Below are 15,051 nucleotides of genomic sequence, written 5' to 3'. Positions count from 1 at the left end.
AATTTTTTTCAAAACAGGCTAGGAAGACTCATCTTCCCCTTTTTGTGTGTGTATGTCTAAATCTCTTAGGCTGCTTTGAATATCTCATTCCAAATGTCAGTATTATGCAGTTCATGGGATGGATAAATAGCTTCTGGTTCTCTCTAATCAGAGTAGGGCTCTGTAGATTTTTTTTTTAAACTAGTTCATTGATGAATTAATGTGTTGAGATCATAGCTAATGGAAGGTAGCAGAAATCCACATTTGAAAGATTTGAAATCCTCCAACAATTCTTCAAGAACCTGAGTCTCTTTTTTCCCATTGATATGTGGCAATTGTGGTCAGTCCCTCAGGTAGTGGAACTATACTAGACAGCATGTTTTGTTGACTATTGTTTTGTGGGGCATGCAAACAAAATTTCAGATTGTGTGATTCAACAGCTGTAAAGCACTAACATCTTAATCAGTTTCTTTATTGTGTTTTTGTTTAAGATATTGTGCACTGTTCAAAGCACTCACTTGAGAGCCAAGCATGTTGAGAGAGAGACAAAAGACCAGAGTCTGATCTCAGTTACACCAGAGTAAATCTGGATTAACTGCACTGACTTCATTGGATTGACACTGGATTTAAATCTGTGTAATTTATATCCCATGGTGTTATAATAGCAATTCTAATATAACTGGGATCCAAGAAATAATGAAGTTTTATCAGAAAATGCATTGCCTTAAAAAGACTTATGAGATTGGAGTGTACTTGAATCTCTTGCACTGTAATTAGACAGATCTATTTCATTTGGATAGCTCTTTCATGTGAAGACACAAAGGAGTACAGTACCTGTGTATCTACCTGTGGCCAAACTTGCCAAACATTTTCTATGCCAGAGACGTGCAGCGGTGATTGTGTTGAAGGTTGTGCTTGTCCTCTTGGAACGTATTTGAACAGCAAGACTGAAAGATGTGTGCAGAGGTAGGTATAATTTGCAGCGTTGACAGTGAGTCTAAGTAACACTTTAAATGTGTACATTTATATTCTCAAATCAAAGAGAGCGTTTAGAAACTGAGTGCTTTGTGTATTCTGTAGAACAATATACATCACCTCTAGACCTGGCAGGTTTTTAGTACCACACAGAATCATGTTAATCAGGAGGTTTGCAGTCCTTTGATTCTTAAACTCAGCCTACACAATTTGGTGTGCTGTTTTGAAAGGCCAATTCTTAGCAGTGCAAAAAGCAGGGATAAAGATGTTCTTTCCTTTCCACATTCAGTTCTGGTGCCTTAACATTTCACCTGTCCTGCAGGAAGGGAATGCCTTATTTATGGGGCCTTTTTGTTATTCAATAGAGTTCCCCCTGCAGAGCAGACAGTCCCCTGGAAAGCTGAAATTGTAAGGCTCCAGGTCTTATGACGTGGTATTGATGATGATCAGTCTTTACATGCTAGCTGTTTTTGAATATCAGAGAGGTAAAAAGGGTAGGGACTTTGCTAGTGCTATTGATTTTATGTGGTGAGGGGCATCAATATGAAACCTAGATAGACAGATAGGTAAGCAATGAGGTGCTGTGCCCTGTTTTTATCTATCAGCTTTATCAAAATTGTGCATTTTCAGTCATGAGACCACACCCCTCCTACAAACATTAGCATGAATTCTTTTAAATAACAATACTTGGAGACGCTGGGCCAGATCCTCAATTAAACTGGTGTAAATTTGGAATAACTCTCTTGACTTCCAATGAGTTACTCGGGATTTACACTGATGCAGCTGGGATCGTACTGCCATATGTTTTTCAGCATAAAAAAACATAGGGGATAAAATCCTAGAACCATTTAAAGTCAGTAGCAAAACTCCCATTGACGTCAGTAGAGTCAGGATTTCACCTATGGAGTGGAATAAAATAATCCAGGTGGCTTCTGAGAGCTAGTGCAACATCCATGCTTCTCTATTGTGGGACCAATAGAGATGTAGAACATTCAGAGGTTGGGGAATCAGGACCATAAAAAAGCAAATGGAAACCAGGAATTTACATGATTGCAGTCATAGGTTTTCATGGATCTCTGTCTGGATGTGTGGAGAGTCTTACCCTCCATGCCTTCTAGTTCTTTCACCAACAAACAGTGACCACATGGGAACCCTAGAGTCTGTCTTCCGATGGGGAGTCACACAGAACTATGGGGATTCTCAATTTCACTTAATACACTTTAAACTAATTCCTGATGAATATGGAGTTAGGAGAGGGAACATGCAGTGCAGAATGCCTCTCCCCCATGCTGTAGCTATATCTCTTTCCATACAGCTCAATCTGCTGTACAGATTTTATATGGAAGAAAAAGTGGTGGTCTCATTTGTTACTCTCATGGCATTCCCTGGGGCTGTGTTCACTCTTTTCCATGCCATAGGCTGTAGAGACTTGCTTTGCTGCTGCTTGTTTTTTTTAAAGTAATTTAGAGTATAAACTATGTATATTTTTTTAAAAAAAATACTAGTATATTAAAGTGATGATGATGGATTATTATCACTCTTCTATTACTGTCTGAAGTAGCTACTCCAGATTTCTTTCATATTGCTGTCTATTATATGAACTAATCCTTTGCATAAGAGATAGTGTCAGAAAGCTGCTGACCTTACCTTCATGGAGACACATCTTGATGCCCTGATGGTAACAATACCATGCTAAGGATCCAGACCAATACACTATGCAGAACAAGATCATCAACTTTTTGAATGACAGTAATTAATGGTTAATGTGAAGTTTTTTTTCTTCCTCATGTCTGTCTTCTAATTCATGATGTACATGTTCCCATATGATCAAAATTATTTGTTTTTCTCTTCTGCAGGAATGAGTGCCCTTGTTATTTTCAAGGATTTGAATATCCACCAGGAGAAAATATTATCACCTCTTTGGGCAAATGGTAAGGCTTGCACCTTGTTTGGGCTTTTCCCCCCTGTGCTGTGTCAAGTCATTTGCACTATCCTGTTTTATCTTTTACTGAGAATTCTGTAAACTAGCTTTAAAATGTCCAGACTTCCTACCTCTCTTTGGACAGCACCGTTGCCGTGAACTGCATGCTTCCAGAAATTTCCTCTGCTGTGCTTACCCTCAGAGCCTCCTGTAAGTGGGCTCCACAACACTGAGTAGATAGGCATGCAAGTTAATGGTGCAGAGAACCTTGAGGATTTCCCTGGCATGCTCAACCTCTTCCTTGGCCTTCCTCTTCCAACTCGGCAGAACTAGAACCTTGTTGAACCCCACTGGGATCAGGGAGGCAGAACTCCAATCCAGGCACAGATGAGGGCCAGGGAGCCTATATTCCTGAGCCACTGAAGATGGATAACCGTAAACTGTAATGAGCAATGAATGTCTCTCACTGGCAAGGTGCATGTTATTTTTCACAGTTGCCCTTTGTTTCCTGTTAGACTCACAACATTAAAGAAGAAAACTTGGTAAACTATTCTGAATGCTTCCAGATGCATCCTTTTCACCCATTAATTTTGCCTGGGAAAGGTAAATTAGGGGATGGGTCAAATTCCAACCTCCTTCCTCTGTATCAAACATCTTATTTTACTTTCACTGCATTTATTTACAGGCAGAACAGATAGCTTTGACTCTGGAAAAATCTGGCTAGTTAATAAAATACATCAGTTAATCTTTAAAGTCTAATTTCGCATTTACCTGACTAGGCATCAGTATTGGCAGAAACCCAATGATATAGTGTGAATACATGCTAGTCCTTCTCATGCACCCTTGCATCGAGTACACTGACCCAGATAAATATATAAACTGTTCTTTGATTAAGTCTGTCTTCACTTTGGGGTCAATACTGTCTCTGACTTCATGCCCATGAAGAATGTACCCTGGCAATGAAGCTGGGGCAGTGCTACTGTGCATGCAAAAGAAAGAAGTGCACAGAATTTAGTGGAGGGATGCAGAGCCCTGGTTTTATGAGAGCTTTTTGGACATTAATATTTCCTACTGAGGATTTGCCTCTTTGTGAATATATTGGAATTATCAGATGGTTGAGATCCACTGACTGACATATTTTAAATTCTAAGGCCAAATTCATCTCTTCCTTGACTTCAGTGGAGTTACACTGGTCTACATTGTGAGTAGACCTCTTAGACAGTTGTAAGATTATCTTGCTTACCTTCTGGTTAGTCATGATTTTCTCTGGCTACACTTTAACATGGATTTATGCAGGTCAATTGATATAGAGCCTGTCTTACATATGAGTTACTATATGGACAGTGGGTCTAGATGAACTAGTCAGATATAAGAGACATTTTAGGGTAATAATATCTATGTATATAGGAGATCACTAACAAAACTGCGGAATGTAACAAAATGTATTTACCCACTGCTATGTACTTGTTAAAAATGGTTAGGGTCTTTATCAGGCTCATCCGATCCTTTGTCCTAATTGTTCCCTTAGTCTCCTCCCACTTTTAGATTTGAGTTCCTTTCATAATTGAAACAGCCTCTTATTGTTAACTTTCTGCCAAGTGCTCTAGCTATCTTTTTTCAACCACCTCCTTAAAAGCCCATTTACACTGTGATGCTGTCCCACATCCACAACAGCGCTCTCCTTCACCGTTTTTGTCTTTATTGTTTTTCCATATTTTTCTCTCTGAATTAGACTGCAAGCTGCATAAGACAGAGCCCCCCCACCTTTAGTGAATTTGGATAGTTGTGTAAAATATATGTTGCTCTAAATACAATATTAAATCAGCAATAGCACAGACAGAGGCATTTTTGATATATTATTTACTGGCTGTCTAGCAGAGGTGAACTGGGGAGACCACAACTGTCACAGAAGAATAAGTGAATAGGACTAAAGTTCACTGGCTGAAATTCTCCTTCAGTATAGCACAGAATCTGAATTAGAGCCAATACTATTATTTTCTTCCTGGAGACTGAGTGATTACTAAATTTGCTACTGTTCTGTAAAGTAGTCGACTATTTTGGCTGGAGTTAGACAGGTACAGAAAATGCCAAAATATGCATCTGAGGAAGTGGGCTGTAGCCCATGAAAGCTTATGCTCAAATAAATTTGTTAGTCGCTAAGGTGCTACAAGTACTCCTGTTCTTTTTACAGTATTCAGTGCTGCTTTGCATAATGATTGCTGCAATTATGTTTTGGGTTTAAGCAGTTAATTGGTTTTCTTTGCACTGGTTTTATTGGCAGTGGAATGAAATCAATCATGCCTGCCCCCCTTTAGCCCTGCCATATTAGCTCAATAGTATAGGAGAAGCTTTCACTGTGGCTTTTTCATTGTGTTTCAGCCTTGACTAAATTTTGCTTATAGTGGCAGGGCTGGGGAAGTGAAGTCCAGTGATTTTATTTTGCACAGCACAGCATTTTATCTTACAGAATTGATACTGTTTTGAACTATCCTTGGAGTCATTGACTCGCCAGTTCACTCTTCAGCAGCTTTTTGGACTTCTAATGAGAAAAATCAATCAGCTGAATTTTTACAATAGTCAACCAAAAGATTTTTTGTAAAGAGTAGTAGTTTACTTTGTTTATTTAGAAGGGCTTTCTCTTATGCAGAGTTGAAGTCTAATGAATAGCTTGCTATATCTGTGTACGTGGTTTTTTGTTTGTTTTTGTTTTTTTCTGTAGTTACACAGTTGAATCTTTAATGTAAGATACATATGATACTGTTTCACAACCAGGTCTGCTTTTGCTACCATTGCAGTCAATGATAAAATGCCCATTGATATCAGTGGTAACAGGACTCAACCTAGTAATTCAATAATATTTTTGTGTCAGTCCTCCATGGGCTCTATTCTTTAAACTTAGCATTTGTATTATGTAATGTTTGTTTATTACAAGGACTGTTCTATTCTTTTAATACATATGTAAGCAGAAATATAGGCTACCTTCTTAATACATTATATATTAAGAACCTTCTGAACAAGACAACACAAACTCCCTTATTGGTTATCTTCATGCATACATATTTATATAATTCTTTTATTTTGAGTAATATTTTACCCATTTTTTTTCAAGTATAGATGAATGGTAACATTTCAGACCTTCCTGGTTTTAATTACAGCTTCATATATTTTTGTTGCAGCCATTGCAAAGATGGAATGATGAGTTGTGAGAACAACATTGGTAAGTGAAAGAGACTCATTAAGGTATGGAAAAGAGATGGCATAGACAGACCCTGCTTCTTCCATGATGTCTCATTGATTATAGTGGGACTCTGTGAGGGCATGAAGGTCCATATAATCATCACTTGGCAGGACTGGAGCCTTAAATTAGACATTTAACCTATGGTATAACTAAAAGTAGAGTTAGAGTAAAACAATAGAAGCTGTGTTGAAAGTACTGGCTACCTGTAAGAAAATGCTTTTTATCAATATTTTAGTATAGTGAAATGTTTTCAGATGGATAATGCAACCTAAGTTTATTATGTAATTAAACAGCAGATCTTCACATGGAGTAAACATAGGCCAGTTTTGTCTCACAAAATGTTGGAAAAACTGGACATTTCCAATGTTTTACAAACTGAGATTTTGTTCCCTTCCCAGTTCTAGCTAAGTACTATATCTGTGCCATCAGTTTTTACTTTCTCCCAGAATGGTATAAGAATTATAATGTTGTGTGGGTGCATAAGTAAAAGGAAAACATTAATACCAATTGGTTCTTGTATTATAGTATCTTTGCTCTGACTAGCAGATCCCGAGGGGTTAAGGGCTGGACTTCGTGAAAATGTTACCTTTCATTTCAGATTAAAAAAAATCTGACTTGCTGTGAGATGCAGGATGTTTCAGTTTTATTTTGAAACTGTGGGTCCTTGACTCTCTTATGAATACTGTAACTGATCACATTTCAGGGTGTCACTGCAAGTAGTGTTGGGGTACAGCCATCTCCTAGATGTCTGATACCACACTCAGACTCCGAGGGCAAGCACTGTAGATGCTTCAAGCACTAGGCTCTCCAGGCTCTATCCCTCAGTTCCCCTAAACACTTGCACAGTTGAAGTAATGGAGAATTCTTTTGCTAGGACTGCCAGAAATAAACAAGAGAAATACCCAAGGCACAAAAATTTCCTTAGTGGTTAAAACAAAAAAGAGATAAAACCAACAGTTCCCAACCCAGTGCCCAGGAGCAGGCAGGCTGGTCCAGGGGTATACAAAGCAAAAGGCTGCTGTGTAACTCGGCTGCACCAATCACTTGCCTGCAGTCAGGAGCCCTGTGTTCTTGCTCTGACTGCCACTGGACCCCTGCCAGCAACAGGGGAATCTCAGCCCAGCTGTCAGGACCTTCAGATCCAGCTCTCAGGCTACCTGTTATCCATTATTCCCTCCACAACCAGCTCCCAGCTTCTGCTCACATGCAGCCTTTGGCTCCCTCCTGAGTCAGGTAGTACTGCCCTTTCTTGTGCTTGGGGGATTATGGAACCTTCCCCGGGACAGTGGTTAAACTTGGAGGAAACAGTGCACAGTAATGAGCAAGTAGGTTCATTAGAATACATTTATCTTTTTTCTTCTTTTCCAACTGTATCAGATTCATAGCAGCTGTGTGGGGTTAACTGTCTGACCAGGAGTTATAGATGAACCCACCCCCATGATTGGTCAAATTAATCTCTGGTTTAAATCAGCACTTATTAATTTTCAAAGCTTTCTACCAAATCTGACATTTCAGGAATGATGAAGATCTGCAATATTTTGTTTTCCAGTACACAACTGCCCAGCGGGCCAGATTTATGTTAACTGTAGTAATCCACAAGCTAACATGGAGTTTAGCAGAGAGAGAACCTGTGAGAATCAGCTGCTAAATCTCACCTTCTCAGCACATCTTCCTTGTCTTTCAGGATGTGTTTGTGCACAAGGGTAAGTCCAAAGCACCCATGCCTTTCATTGCACCAGCAAAGATGGCTGTACTTGCAGTAGTGGCAGTTGAATAGCTTATTGCTTTGCGTTGTCTTTATAGTGGTGAAAGACACTTAGACAACTTGTGATGTCAAGGAGGAGCAAGTTCTGTTCTTAAGGACTCACCAGACAAATGGCACGATCTTCTGGAGGCCTAAGATGGACGAGTGGTGTCAAATCTCTAATACCTCATAATAAGGACGAGGCCAGAGGGGTTCGCAAACATAGCCAGGGCTTATTCCGATACTGCACCAGCAAATGTGTTGAACCGTTTTGGCATCAAATATGGCATATTGGTGTGTGAATGAAAGCTGTTATAAAAGACAAAGAAGGACTACATGATTAGCAGTTAGGTGCCCAAATTCCATTAGCTTTCAATGGGAATTAAGGCTTGTCTAAACTTGAAATGACCTCATGGCACATTAAGCGATGGGGACCATTGTCTGGTTTGTTGGGAAAGGTGTGCACCCCTTTAAGGGCTAGAGAATTAGGAAGTGACTTTCTGCTGCAGATCAGGTCTGGAGATGCTGACCCATACCCCCAGGTGACTGGAAGATGAGGGGGGCACTATACAGACCCATGCTGGTGCAGGAAAAGTTCTCCTTTTATCTGGACTAAAAGGAGCAGGAGCCACCCTCCCACCCATGGAAATGGTGGAATACTGGGTTTTGTCAGGATCTGCTGTGGACACTGTGCTGGTTGCTCCTTTTCTGGGGAACTGTGAAGGAATTTGACCAAGGTGAAGTGGGTTTTTTTTTGCCTTCCCCACTGTAGATTTGGGGGGCTTAGTTGGGGTGAAAATGGAAATGCAAATCACACAGTATTTTTTCCACAGGACTCCTGCCTCATTCAGTGCACAGGATGGTCTCACAAGGGACAGAGTTATGAAATGAAATCACAGGAGTAGGATTTGCATTGAAAATGTCAAGCTGTACTGATAAGGCAGAACTGACAGAAAATATTTAAATATTTTCTCTGTCAAAAATGTACTGCTAGATCCTGGTTAACAGCTTGGGTGTTTCAGGCAAGCACTGCCAACCTATTACAATCCCTTAGGTTACATACTATTTCTGTGAAACCCCCTGTGGGGCAGCGAAACAGATTTCTGTGCCCTGGTAATCTTTTCTTATGAAATTCAACCTGGCTGCAAAGGCTTGTGTTTTGGCCCCTTCCACAGGGGGCATTTCTATAAATAGCCAAAATGAAGTGAACACCTCATTTATAATGCTCTCACTGCCATGTGTCACTTCAGCTGACTCAATGTGGTGCCAGAATCTCAGGTTACACAGCCTTGGAAACTGGGTTTTGTTTTTGAAAGTTAATCAGTCTTTAATCTCTGTAAGAAGTGACACATTCTGCAAATTATAGGTGTGTAAAGTCAAGACACACTGCAGTGTCAACACTTCTTGCACTAAGTTGTGCCCTCTATATCCATAATTGATGTGTATATATGTGGTCTCCATTTACACTCCTCCCTGTCTGTTAAAATAGAAGCTTTTTACGGTGTCTGCCTATTGGCCTACCGTGTATCATTTGGTTGGGGAATAAGTGGGAGAGAGGGAGGGAAATGGGTTGAGATGGGAAGTTGGCAAATGCAAGTGCTCACTTTCTGCAAGAAGTCATTTGAACTGAAATATGGGCACAAAATGCTACTTTACACTTGATCATATCTAATGTCTCTTAGGTGCCAAAAATGAATACTTGGGCGGATAGGAAGACTTAGACTTCATTGGCAATTCTGTCTGTCAGCAAGATACATTAGTGCAGCAGGTGGATGTGAAGTCCATCTAAGGTGTCAAATTATTTATGCACCGGAAAGTTTTCTGCAGTTATTTCCATGACAGGAAATGGGACCATCTGAACCACATTAGTACTCAATATGTTAACAGTATATTTCCCCCCCAAACTCTATATTCTCATGAATGAGAATAACTTTGACTCATCAACAATTAAGCATGTTGATGCCTTTTTTTTTTTTTGTGTGGAGAAAAGCTAAGGAGGGATTTTTATCTTCATTCTTTGTGTCAGAGAAACATCTCTGATTTAGTGGAGCATACAGTAAACATAAATGAAAGCTGACAGGACATTAATTCTGCTGTCTTACCTCAGTGACTCAGTCATTAAAACTAGATCTATATAATAGATTGCGGTTGTCATGAGCTACAGTTGGAATATTATTTTCTGTGGAGGTCAGGAAGAATCTTGATACTTGCTTTAAAAGTGATTGCTTGATGCAGTCGTGTTCTTCCCCTAGGTGTATCCCACTAGATGTAGAAATATTTCCAGATGAAGTCATTTGGAGCAGTGGGTTATTGCCAGTTCTGAATACTAAGATGTAACATGTAAAGTTGGGTACCCAAAATTATAGGCCACTTTTGAAAATTTGGCCCAGTATCTCTACTGGTGCCAGCTGAGTTGACCAGGATAGCTGGAGAGTGAACATTGTTCTGTGAATTAGACAAAGTAGTGTTTCTAATATTCTTATTTTTTGGGAAAAGTTCTGATATAACAGTCTTAAATTTGTATTATACTTTATATAAACTGAGCCAGAACATTTGTTCTTAACTATGAAATTGAATGTTGATCTGAATACAGCCCCCAAAATGATTTTATGTTATAATTCCTTCTGCTAATACTCCAACATTTTAAATGAGTGTGCTGACTTAGAAATCCCGATTAGCTTTTCCATAACAGTTGTTTCCTAAAGTCCAAAAATCCAAGCAGTTAAAGTTGATGCAGAAAAATATTGGTCATAAATCAAAAATGAAAAAATAAAGATTTGTAGATGAGTTATAAATATCTTTAAGACAAGACCTACTGGTCTTATAAAGACATACAGTCTTAGCTACCACAGCCAGATGAGCTTAATTTTATTGAATATAGAGAAGATCTAGTTTACCTAATAATATAATGAGAACAAACACACATACCTGAAAATTAAAGATAAATACACAAAATTTAAAAGTATTTTTTTCTCAGAGAAATATCAATTTTTGCAATGTTCTTTCCCTGCAATTGTAGAAGTACAATATATAGACGGATCACTACATTTGGGGTCAGAGTAATTTTTCTCCATACTGATAGGGAACATGCACTGAACATTAAGTTTCCTCTAGTGCAAAGATCAGAGATTAGGAGATAAGATGTCATGGGGACAAATTAGAATAAATACTAGTAAAAAAGCAATCATCCTCTGACGACTTGCAGAAGGAGCAGATGAATATTAAATGTGTGACACAGACCTTGAGCCTTACTAAGCAATTAAAACTCAGACGGGGCAAATAGATGGGAATTGTATACCTTTTACCTGAACAAAAGAAAAAAACCACATAATTCAAAGCCTTCAAACAAGGGGTTTATTGAACAAAAAAATTAAGTAAGAGCTCTGACACCAAGGAGGAATCAGTATGAATTGTTTTTTTTAATTTACAACTGCATGTCTTATGACATGAAAATATTGTGTCAGTCCAAGAATTAAGTGAATCCGTACATATTACCAGTCTGACAATGGTAAATATGTCAGCCTTTACTGTATTGACAAACCAAGTTAATGCTAAATAATTGGTAGGATTTTCTCCCAAAGCTCCTGCATGCTTTGTCTGAGATATGAAAAAGTTACGATGAAAAAGGAAGGAGACATCACAAGGTTGAAAAAATAAGGGAGATATATTAAATACCTTCCATTAAAGAGGTAATCTGTTAATTGATTCAGTATCACTCATCTCTTTTTATATGAATGCAGAGTTGTGTTATGGTTTTCACAGTACATATATAGAATTTTACATGACACCAGATTTATTTAGTTAGTTAAAATTTCTTTCATATATGTTTGGTTTCTTCATAAAGCCATTATTCAGCTACCCACTGGCATTTATTTGTTGTGATTGATGGTTTGTGTGGCTATTGCTTTACAAAATTAATAAAATATATGAAATTTAAAGATGAAATAGTAATGTGATGTCAAGTATCATGGTTTGGGATTTTGTAATCCCAGTATCAATCATTCCCACGCACAAACTGACTTATCTGAGGTATGTCTTTAGTTGTGCTTATTATATAGGGCTATTTGCATGCTGACAATTTACATATTCTTCTAAAATGATCATATATTACATACATATGATGTTCATAATTGAAGTCAATTTAGGAAGGAAGTGGGTTGTTCTTAAAACTCTTCTATTACGATCCAAGACTTACATTTACTTTTACTCAAGCCATGACATCTTCTTTGTGAGGTTTTACTTAAATTGGTTTAGATTAATTTGATAATTTACTGTTAAAAACTAACGTGATTGAAACAAGGGTTAAATTAAAGTGTCTGCATTAGGAGTTTGTATCAGTTTAAGTAGATTGATATTCTTGAGTTGATTTAGTAAACTGGTGCAACTTTCTTAGCATAAACAAGTTCAGGTATTACTTAAAGCAAGTATATTGTAGGTTGAAGCTGCTTCCAGTTTTTTCGCTAATACAATTGGTCAAAACATTAAACTTGGCTTCATCTAACACAGAGACTGTCTTGATGCAGTATGTGAAGAGTTGGAAATATATTTAAAAACAATTTTAGATCCTAGCGGACAGGCAAGAACTTCACATCACTTGTTCTAGGATTCTTTCTTTCTTGAGCTCAGAGTGCATTCTGTTAGAGCTCTGATCAAATAGTATCACATGAAATCTAAGATGCATATAAAATTAGTAGTTTATTATATCTGATAGTATAAAGTATCTGTATTTTCAGTATCTCAATCAGTTTACATCAGTTAGAGTTAGGACAATATGAAATAACACTTCTCCCCCCATTTTTTAAAGTATGACTGCAGGAGGAAAATTTTTCCAGGAATATAGTCTATGTAATGTTGCCATAGTTTGTTGTTCACTGACAAACTTAGGTCCTGCTTCTTTTATAAGAAATATTTCATCCATAGTTTTCATGACCCAATATCTTCTCAGAATTTTTAACATCAAGATTTTCTCCTCTCTCTCTCTCTCTCTTTCTCTCTCTCTCTGATTCTTTGAATATTTCTGTATATCCATGCTCTGTCGCAAGAAAGAGGGAAAATAATGACCTGTTCATAACACAATTAGTTATGATTCTTCAAAGTAAAAGTCCAATTGTTTGCTAAAGAACAGATATAACTCAGCATAACCCAACAGTTTTTATGGTCTTTAATCAGAACATCGAGGCAGAAAGCAATAGTGTGTTTCTGTACTCCTCAGTTGCTTAGTGTCCCAGTTTAACATAATACAATTTTGACCCTGATCCATTGCAAGCTTTCCTTTGAGTTGATTATGGATCTGGCCCATCCAATGCCTGTTCATCACTGGAAGAGGGAAGCTCTCATTTATTATGACTTCAAACCTATTTTTCCTATTGCCCTTGAGATAAGTTATCATCTGGTTTATTAAAAGAACTTTCCCTTTCCACCCTCTAGTATCAAGGCTTTAGCTTCAGTGGGAGCAGGAGATATGGGTCTTAAAGCATGAATAACTATTTATAAGCGGATTTTGTCAGAATGAAACCTGAGGATTAACTGGAATTTCAGTGCCTATTTTAAGTAGTTTAAAAAATAAGAGAGGGAAACTTTTGTGTGTGTGCATGCCCAGGAATTGGCTAATGATATTAATGCAACAAAGAGGCCATCATCATGCTTTGCATGCAATTATTTTCCGTTTCTTAGACAGACAGCCTTTGTATTCCAAAGTTTGCAAAGAAACTTGACCTAGTTTAGTCCTTCATTTTCCCTTAAAGCAGCTTTTTGTGCACAGCAATAGTTTAATCTTCCTATTAATTTTCCCATATGGTACACAGCAGACTTAACTAAAGGTAAATTGTATTTTTACTTTTACAGTAATTTTTGCTCCTTTCTGTTAGAGATATGTGTTCCTTCAGTTCTCTCAATTCCTTCTTAAAGATACTGAATAGAAAGTACCTCTATGGATGTCTGCGTTATGACTTCAGAAGAGCAGAATTCTCCTTTCCAATCTATACTGTGTACATTCTTAAGTCATTTCTCAGGCAGAATTTCCACTCATGCAAGTAGAAGCTTTATGTACAGAATATGTAAGGGAAGTTCAGCTCACTGATAAGAGATCTGTGGAACAGAAAGGAAGCTTCCCCTTGCTTTGTGTGTATGTGCATATATTCTGTTTCTCCAGTTTCTCTGTAAACTTGTTGTACATATTTTTACATAAACGCACCACCCCTTTAATTCATGAATAGCTCTGGCTTGTCCATTGCCTGCTTGGTTGTTGTTGCTCCAGTGGGGCAAGGATAGAGACTCATCAGGCTCTGCCTGAGCCTAAGGAAGCATCAAAGAAAGGATGATTTCCCTCCCTCACACAGCTACTCAAGGCGGCCTGGGAGAAGGGAGACTAGAGGAGAAGCCAAGAATCAGTAATATGATGGCTGCCTGCTTCCCTGACACAGCATAGATTAGAGTAACGAGGGGACTCCGCTAACTTGTGCCAGCTGAAAACAATGTTGTAGGACCCATACACGAGATGGCAATAGCAATGCAGCAAGCTCCAGCCCCCTGTCCTGGTCCCTGACATGTCCCATCACGCCCCCATTGTGCCCCACTGCACTGTGAGCTGTGGGGCAATGGAGTAACTGGCTACTCTGCCTTTGCACCTGTTGGGGATTCCCCCGTGCTAGGGGAATCCTGTCAATAGACTTGTAGATGTCTTCTGCTGTTTGTGCTGTTCAAGCAACACAAGAGAGTGGAACAGGAGAGAAAATCTGCATCAAAATATTGATTTGTAGCGCCTCGATCTTTTTGAAATAACATGTTTGGCCCATAGGTCAAAAAGGATGAACACTACTGACTTATGGGGTCATGATCAGTCTTATGCACCTTGGTGTATAACGTGCAGATTTAACTGGTACTACGAGGGGAAAATTAATGAAAACAGCTTCAGGTGAAGAGAATCTCCACATTGTCTAAGAAGCTCCTTCTCCACATCTTAATAGAGGGGCCTTGGGATGAAGCAAAGGGAAGTTGTAGTGTGTGGGATATTTTTAGTTTTGTTTTTAACATGTAAATATGTCAGAAGAGGCACCATTATTTTACTTGGGATTGTAGATCCAAACTTATTTGGAGGCATGATCATAACTTCTGTACCTCCTGAAATTTCTAACTTCTCCACTAAACCCGAATGACTTTGCCATATACCTGTGCAGTATAGCCAGCAGGATTTTA

The 15,051-nt window shown here is 38.5% G+C and overlaps 1 protein-coding gene across 1 annotated transcript in view; it reads left to right on the top strand.

Annotated features, from left to right (window-relative positions):
- OTOG (otogelin) overlaps window positions 1-15,051 on the top strand; it is a 167,681-nt gene that overhangs the window by 34,944 nt on the left and 117,686 nt on the right. The window contains exons 17-20 of the mRNA XM_075065842.1: window positions 780-945; window positions 2,811-2,885; window positions 6,052-6,092; window positions 7,663-7,816. Of these exons, the coding sequence (XP_074921943.1) occupies window positions 780-945; window positions 2,811-2,885; window positions 6,052-6,092; window positions 7,663-7,816 (436 nt within the window). The remainder of the gene's footprint in view (window positions 1-779; window positions 946-2,810; window positions 2,886-6,051; window positions 6,093-7,662; window positions 7,817-15,051) is intronic.

Source organism: Chelonoidis abingdonii, chromosome 4, assembly GCF_003597395.2.
Source record: "Chelonoidis abingdonii isolate Lonesome George chromosome 4, CheloAbing_2.0, whole genome shotgun sequence".
Taxonomy (NCBI): Eukaryota; Metazoa; Chordata; order Testudines; family Testudinidae; genus Chelonoidis; species Chelonoidis abingdonii.
Note: the sequence above shows the minus strand (reverse complement) of the source record. Positions and strands in the feature narration are given on the sequence as shown.